Genomic DNA, 9,033 nt, shown 5'->3' on the forward strand with positions numbered 1-9,033 from the left:
GAGTAAGACGTGGCCTCCTGGTTCCTAGCCTGGGCCCCTTGGGGAATGGTTGGTGCTGTTATCAGATATGGAAGACTGGGGGTGATCAGGGCTGGAGGCTGAGCTTAAGGTCAGGAGTTGAATTTTATACATAGTAAGTCTGAGGTACCTACTGAATAGTCAAGTGAAGATGTTGATAAGATTGTTGAAAAAGTCTGAAACTTAAGGGAGATGTCAGAACTTGTGATATTAAGTGAAGAGTTCTTAGAAAGATGTTGTTTAAAGCCACAGGCCTGGACTTCTCTGGTGGCGCAGTGGTTGGGAATCTGCCTGCCAATGCAGGGGACATGGGTTTGAGCCCTGGTCCGGGAAGATCCCACATGCCACGGAGCAACTAAGCCTGTGTGCCACAACTACTGAGCCTGCACTCTAGAGCCCGCGAGCCACAACTACTAAAACCCACACACCTAGAGCCCATGCTCCGCAACGAGAGAAGACACGGCAATGAGAAGCCCGCGCACCGCGAGGAAGAGTAGTCCCTGCTCACCGCAACTAGAGAAAGCCCACGTGTAGCAACGAAGAACCAACGTAGCCCCAACACAGCCAAAAAAAAAAAAAAAAAAAAAAGCAGGGACGCTTTAAAAAAAAAAAGTCACATAAAGAAAGAACAAAATCCAAGGACTGAGCCCAGAGGCACTCTAACATATAGAGGTCAGGAAGAGGTGGGTCCAGCAAAAGAGACTGAGAAGTAGCCAGTGAAGTAGGAGAAGTCAAAGAATGCGTGGCACCCCAGAAGGCAAGTGAAGAAACTCTTTTAAGAAGGGAGTGATCAGCTGTGTCAAATGTACTAAAAGGTCAAGAACGATGAACACTGAGAATGGCCACTGGATTTGTCATGAGGGAGGTTACCGGTGATACTGATATAAATGGAGATTCGGGAATGAAAGCCTGACTAGAGTGGATTCCATAGAGAATGGGGCTGGGAAGGAGTGAAAAGAAAGGGGCACTGAGTATAAAAACTCCTTCGAGGTGCTTTTCTATAACTGAAGGGCAGGTATGGCGTGAAGGAAGTTCTTTTAAGGTGAGGTCTATATGGAACATGTCAGTATACCAGTGGGAATGATCCAGTACGAGGGGAGAACTGATGATAGGAAAGAGGCAGAGCCAAGTGGATGTTATCTAATGCCAAGTAGAGGAATTGGGGACATTCATCCCCTCCCTACTGCCTTATTTACAAGGTAATAAAAGAGGGAGATGACACTACACTATTTTTTTTTTTTTTTTTTTTTTTTCCCAGCCGCTCCGTGGCATGTGGGATCTTCCCGGACCAGGGCACGAACCCGCGTCCCCTGCATCGGCAGGCGGACTCTCAACCACTGCGCCACCAGGGAAGCCCTCATTGTCTCTTTTGAGCCTCTTAATTATCTTAGGAAGTGGGTGCTATTGTTCCCCTTTTAGAAAGGAGGAAACTGAAGCTTTTATAAAGGAAGTAGTTTGTCCTAAGCAATGCAATTAATAATTTGATAGAACTGAGATTCAAACGGAAGCAGCGGCCTGGTGGTAGGTACCAGGAATCCTTTCCACCTGAAGGGCTGCCAAGCTATGATGTTTCTGGTTAATGGGCAGGGGGACTGAATCTCTCTCTCAGCAGTCCAGATGGCCACAGGCTCAAGATGGCAGCAGGCAGGTCTGAGCCTCCACCTTCATGTTACGCCCCTGAGCAGAACCTAGCTGTGACACACCTCTCCAGGGATGGCCACACCCTGAAGGCAGACAGTTAGTGATGGTACAGTGGCCATTTCTAGGAGTGTAAGTAGCATGCACCAAAAACAGGCAAACCCTGTTGGCCTAGTGGCAGAGTCAAGCCAGACTGGAGGCCCTGGTTTGATCATTGCTCAGGTGGCAAGTGGCAGCATAGGCTTGACCCAGGTAGACAGGCATGAGCAAGACTCAAATACTTAGCAATGAAAACTAATGAAATGTTTCTTTTGTAGACCTGTTCTGTGAATGAAGCCAAGAAGAGTACGTTGAAAGACTTCTTGGAAAGGCTAAAGACGATTATGAAGGAGAAATACTCAAAGTGTTGAAGCTGAACATTTTAATTTATGAGTTTTTAATAGCCTTATTTTAAAAATATTTATATATTTATAACTCATCATAAAATAAAGTATATGCAGAATCTGACAGCATGATGTCATTTTAATGGCATAGACTATATTTACTTGCCAACTTTTGGGGAAACCAATTTAATTTACTGAGAGACTAAAATTGGTGTGGGAATTAAAAAGGAAAGACCACTTCCCTCTCAAGGAGTTCCCTCTCTCATTGGGGACATAATGCATGAAATGATTAAAGAATACAAGGCCACACAAGATGTAAATGATAATTAAAAGAGCTTGCAGAGTGGGTCCGTAAGTCCCACTGACTATCAAGTAATTCTGAATTTAAAAAGTGTCAACTGGATGCTTAGAACATTCTTTTCCCATTGGCACAAGGGTTGCTATATTGAGTCCACGGTGGGGAAATAATTCTAGCACACTACCTGGCACTGCAGTGAACAATATTTAATGTCCTAATAATATAAATTCTTTTGATTCTCAAGCTTCGAACCAACCAATAGACAAAGCATGGAAGACTTAATTATGGTTACAGAACAGACTAAATGCTATCAAACTGACAACAGAAAAGGAATAGCTCAAAATGATTGAGAGGTAAAAGCAAAAGGAAAGAAAGAGAGGTGGGGCACCAACACTGTCTAAGGTTGATGGAACAAGAGACTTAAGTATTTATTCAAACTTGGAAATGTAACAGAAGATCTAAAAATAACTTACTATAAAAAATTTGGAAGGGGCAGTATAAATAAGGTAAACTCTCACTTTTCAATGGGGAAATCAATACAAAATATCTAAAGTTGATTAAAAAAATAGTTGGCAAGGTGGTCATGAATTGATGAATGTTGTAGTTGGGGATGGGTACATGACGGTTGATTACACTACTCTGCTTTTACACGTGTTTGAAAGTTTTTATAATAAAAAGTGAAAAAAACAATAAAGTAAAACGAATAGTAAGTAAATCAAGAAATCTTTGGAATTATAATGGTAACCACCAGAAAAACTAAAAACAAAAAAGGGAGGGTGGACTGTTGGGAATGGGACTTGGAATAAGAAACAGTGAAAGCAGGGCAGGAGATTTTTGGCTTTCTATTTAAAGTCTGTGAGTGTGACCATGTGCATAAGTGATAAAAATGTTTTTAAAAGTTAAAGTACTAAAATTAAAAAGACAGACAATAACAAACGTTGGTGAAGATATGGAAAAACTAGAACTGTCATACATTGCTGGTATGATTGGAAAATGGTAGCCATTTTGGAAAACAGTGGGGTAGTTCCTCCAAAGATTAAACATAGTTACTATATGATCCAGTAATTCTAATCCTAGGTATCTACACCAAGAGAGCTGAAAACATATGTCCACACAAAAACCTCTACACAAATGTTCATAGCAGCATTATCCATTTATAGCAAAAAAGTAGAGACAACCCAGATGTCAATCAACTGATGAATGGATAAACAAAACGTGGTATAGCCATACAATGAAATATTATTTGGCAATAAAAAGAAAAGTACTGACACATGCTACAGTATGGATGAACCTTGGGAACACTATGCTAAATCAAGGAAGCCAGACACAAAGGTCACATACGGTATGACTATTTATATGAATTGCCCAGAAGAGGCAAATCCATAGAGGCAAAACGTAGAATATTGGTTGCTAGGGGCTGCGGGGATGAAGGAAGAGAGAGTGACTGCTAATAAGACATAGGGTTTCTTTTGGGAGCAAGGAAAATGTTTTGATATGAGATAGTCAATAATGGTTGTACAACTCTGTGAAAATACTAAAAACCACTGAATTATATACTTAAAAGGATGAATTTTATAGTATGTGACATATCTCAGTAAAGCTGTTATCTTAAAAACTTAAAGGAGAAAAACAAGTGTCAAGTCATTGAAATTTGCCTTTTAAAGACATGTTCTCTGCAAGAATATGGATCTAGTAACAGTGAATGAGCATTCTCTTTTCATTCTTGCTCACACACATATGACAAAAATTAATACTAGTACTAAAATTATACCAAAACATGCAACATCTTTTTAACCCTTTCAAAATAAGGGAACAAATCAAAAGCTTAAAGTCTCACCCTGACCACAGCCAGTTTCACCCTGCCCACATAAAATACCAGCATGCCAAGGGCAACAAGTAACTAAGAGAGTCATGGAGCCTTCTAAGGCCACAATGAAAATTTTAATTTCCTTTCTTCTTTGATTGAGACTCATTTGCATTCAATGGCTAATGTGAGCTGTAGTCTGCCACAGGATATGACTTGTGGGTTATAGTTTGTGTATGAGGCCAGAATGGTAAAAGGAAAGGCAGTTGGAAGAAAGATTTAGAACAGGCCATAGAAGGGACATATGCAGGCTCCAGGCAGGTCTGCCACGGACGGAAAGACCCAACAGTAAGCCCTGGAGTTTACCAAGGGAGTGAGAGAACATGAATCAAGGAGGACATACATAAGAAGAATGAGCGAAGAAACTTCAGGATTAAGTGAAAGTTGAGATGCTTGTCGCTTAAGCACATTCACTTAGGAAACTTAGTTACAGCCCATACCTACTTCATAGGACGTGCTTCTTATCTGTGCATGGAATGTGTGACACTGAGAGCAAAGGCTGATCCCCTCCCTCCCTGCTATCAGCTACTTCCACCTTTTACCTATGAATATATTCTATCTCTAACTGGTATTTGTAGGTAATAAATACTTATTGAATAAACGAATGAAAGAATAAAACATTTTGCTCAAATCTATGGCTGAATGTCTTTCATTGAAACACTCTTGGGCAAGTTAGAAATGCCGGCCTCTGATAAAAATGCCCCAGGGGCTCTCTTGTTGCTATTAGCCAGTGCCCTGTCCAGGTTTCCCACCCTCCTCTGCATGTCATCTTGATCGGTTTCTCAGGGTGCCCAAATCATCTGAGAACGGGGAATTTCAGGGCAGAGTGCAAGGTACAGCTCTCTCATGGCCTGGCCTCCCAGCATACAAGGTGAGCCTCGCAGTTCCTACCACTTTCCACTGAGGGCAAGGCAAGCACTTTCTCTAGTCTCGGAGCCGATTTCCTGGTCCAAGTCATCAGTTCAATTGGAGCTCCATTCCCAGGTGGAGTACTAAAACCTCCTAGTTAGCTGTCTTTGCCCCGAGCACTCAGACGTTCTCTCCTCAGCTCTCTAGTGTTTCTCTTCTAATCCGTCCTTCGTGTCAACTTCTTCCTAGTTCAACGTTCAGTCTCTAACACCGTGTCAGCTGCTAGGGAGGAATGCTGTGCCTGGTAGCTCACCATTCACTCTCCTTCACTACAGCCCTCAACATGCTGCACTGTCATTCTCCACTTACATGGTCATGAGCTTTGCAAGGACCTTCTACTCAGCACAGCATGGGTCCACAGTAAATACAGAAGACACCTGGTGACTGAGTGGCATAACTCATGATGGAGTAGAAATCAAGGCAAACATAATATTTCTGTAATGACTCTGGTAGGTTGGGTTAGGCAATATCCTCTTGTGAAGATGGGTATCAACTCTGAGAAATATTTTATTCAGTTGTAAAGTCCCAGTTAAATTCCTTTGTAAAACTGGAGAAATAAAGTCTTTGATTAAAAACTAAAATTTCCCCAGCCCTCTCAAAAGGGGTAGGGGAGGGGAGCAGGTGTAGAAGAATGTCTGATCTGTCATATTCTTTAGTCAGAGCCATAAACGTGTTTGGGTAAGACAAAGTGATGTTCTGATAACGTTGATAAAAGTAACTTGAAGACTGGGTCACAGGAAGCCCAAGATAAATGCTGAGAGGAAACAGGTTCTTTTTGAAGTAGCCTCTTCATAATCATTTTCCCACACATTTGTTCAACTTCCGAAGGAGGACTGAATACTTGATTTGCTTTGCAAATGAAAAAGCTTAAGAATGAGACATTCAGATAATGTTATAACATGTGCTTAGAAGGCTCCTCCAAGCTTGCTTTAAGTTTAGGCTGCAGCTTCAGAATCGTGCGAACAGTTCCTGCAGGCACATACTAACTGTGTTACCTTAGGCTGGTACTTGGGGTTTTTCTGTTTTTTTGTACTTGGTTTTAAAAAGAGATTCTTGAGGGTCTTCATAAGAAGGTGGGATGGACAATGACCTCAGCAGCATCCTGACAACACAGGCAGTAATAGGTTCCCTGAGGGTGCACCTTAGTGGTGTCGCTTGGTGATAGTATCACAGCTCCAGAACTCAACTGGGGAGGAGGGGCAGCGGGCGGGAAGGTGCACTATTGCTTATCTTGCTTACACTATGGCAGGCCTCTAATTTTATTTCCATATTCTACAAGCATGTGTAGGAGTTTTACACTAGCTAGCAGTTGGGAAGAGGAAGAGAGCAAGACCTGAAATGGCCAGAGGAGTCCCCTCTCTACACAAAAAGCACACTGAAATCCTCTGAAACTTGCTGACAAATCAAAACTTCTCAATGTCCTCTGTGAACTTCTTGAGGCTGCCTAGCACAGTGCCTGGTAATCAATAAATGTTTGTCCAAAGAACACATGATTAACAATAATCCAAGCAATGTTATTGTTTTGGAGATATTTTAAGCTCATTAAAAGTTTTTGAAAGATATCTTGATATCGTTACCAATAAGAAACGTCTCCTTTTACCTTTATTTTCCATACAGACTTCTTTAAGTTTCTGTTCTCAAACACCTAATGACAAGGATAACAAAACTTGGATTAAAATATTTTTGGTGAAAATAAATTTTATCAATGAGAAGGCATTTTAAAAAACATCTCTCCCAGGTTTCTGTATCATGCTGATTTCTGTTTAAAGACCCACAACATTAAGAGCTTCTGGTGTGAAATTACACAGGTCTCTCTTAACCTCATGAAACTGAGAGCCAAGCACAAAGAACCTGCCTATTAAGATCAGGATGGACATAAACACAAAAATAGCTCAGTAAAGAAGCGGACCACTATTACAGGCATTAGGTAAAGATTTTTATTTCTTATTTAACCATGCTGTATGTATACATACAATATCAATATATACAACTTGAACAAATACAATATATACATAAAATACAATGAAAGTTGGCTTTTGAAATTAATACGACAAACTTATCATATGATTTGTAATTCTGGCCAGTATACAGTATTGTAGTAATGCTATTGAATTTATTAATGATTTAAATTAGACTACAGTATAAGTTCAAAGGCACTAGGAAGATCTATGTTTTCTTCTAGCATTTTAGATCAAAGAATAACTAAAAAGGAAAACAAATGCATACATTAAGAAACTGGGCAGACACTGGCATAGTTAAATGTAAACTCTACCCGTTCTTTAATTCACAGCCCTGTAGGAAAGGGAGGGACTTTCCTTAAGATAAGAGTTAAGGGAAAAAATATTTTTAAAAGACTAGAAAGAAACAAAACAACCGAAACCTATAATCATAATTTTAAAAACATGTTACAGTTGAAGTAGCACCACCCTCTCCCCCAAAGTAACCTTAAATTTCTTGCAGCAAAAAAAAGTCCCCTTTTCCCAGAAAGTAGATGCCACAGCATGTCAAATGGATTCTACTTGTGGGACGAACACATAGATGTAGACCCGCCACCTTGATTACTCTTATACTTCACAAGAATCTAGACAAAAATGGGGAACTATTATATTTTAATATCCTTATTACTACATGTAATTGCAAGTTTTACTAAAGAACATACCACAAACAACATTCTACCAAGGCTCCTTTTAATAAATATTACTTTTTTAAATTAAAGAGAAAAATAGCCAGTCAATAACCTACTTATATGTGACACTCATTTTAAATCTGCTTCTTATATCAAATAATGAGCAAGTTTGTTCATCTATAGCCTTTCATGAAATTAACACCAAAGTTACAAAATATTTCATTTATGGACAACAACACAAAGTAACTGTGAAGAAACCATAGAACTACTATGATTAGAGCTAAGTGAAGAGCTCTAAAGTCAGGTTCCCATGTTTTCACATGGATACTCAGGCCTGGCTCCAATATCTAATCTTGGTATTATATAAGATGAATAATGCCCATCTGGTATAATCAGTTCTAATGTAAATGCTTTAAAAAAAAAACTGCTAAAGTAGCCTGTTTTTAAAATTTCTCAACGTTTTGACTTTTTATAGATTTCGTTTTGTTACATGCTGTGGTGTGAAAAAGAAAAAAAACCTAACATACTGGCTTAAATTTTCTATGTTTTAAAGCTTAATTCTAAAGTTATTCCTTTTCTATTAACTGGATGGATAAAGGGTAGACACGTGCATTTTTTAAAAAGAAGAAGTAGTCATATTTTTTTCCTACTGGTAAAATTAAGATTTCTCTAGAGTTATTATTAACAGAGTTAAATATGTATCTACAATTGCCAAGATATTCTGCTTACACAAAGCTTTTACAAGACATAAATTCACCTCAAGTCCTCACGGTACCTAAACAATGCCCCACAAAGTTATAAATGTCTAACTATCTTACACGTTACAAAGAAAATGCTGCCAGTTAACTGTGATTCTTATTACCTAGAAAATATTCACCATACACAGGATATTTAGTACATCACCTTTGGAATGTACTTTAAATTTATGGACACATTTTTACCACCACCTCACAAATAACGCTACATTCGCTCACTCCCATTCTATATACATCTTTGTAATTATAAACCAATATTTAACCAAACTTACTAAAATAATGTTAACTTAATAAATACTCATTTATGAAGTCTTAAAACTTGTAGCCAATGTGTTTCAGGGCTGATTACATAATTTTAAAACTCATAAAATATATATATATATATATATATAGTGGTTTTGGAGTAGCATAACTTTAAAAAATAAAAATTTTATAAGCAGTCAACAAAAGAACAAAATTCTATGCCATTTTTTTTTTACTATAAAATAAAAATAATTTTTATTTTAGAGGTATGGTCTAACTGGATTTGTCAATGGAAGAAA

General features: G+C 38.7%; 1 protein-coding gene across 1 annotated transcript in view; it reads left to right on the forward strand.

Annotated features, from left to right (window-relative positions):
- IL4 (interleukin 4) overlaps positions 1 to 2,163 on the forward strand; it is a 9,103-nt gene extending 6,940 nt beyond the window's left edge. The window contains exon 4 of the mRNA XM_007461337.1: positions 1,974 to 2,163. Within this exon, the coding sequence (XP_007461399.1) occupies positions 1,974 to 2,066 (93 nt within the window). The 3' untranslated portion in view covers positions 2,067 to 2,163. The remainder of the gene's footprint in view (positions 1 to 1,973) is intronic.
- The last annotated feature ends 6,870 nt before the right edge of the window (positions 2,164 to 9,033 follow it).

This window comes from Lipotes vexillifer, unplaced genomic scaffold (genome assembly GCF_000442215.2).
Source record: "Lipotes vexillifer unplaced genomic scaffold, Lipotes_vexillifer_v1.1 scaffold217, whole genome shotgun sequence".
In the NCBI taxonomy this organism is placed as follows: domain Eukaryota; kingdom Metazoa; phylum Chordata; class Mammalia; order Artiodactyla; family Lipotidae; genus Lipotes; species Lipotes vexillifer.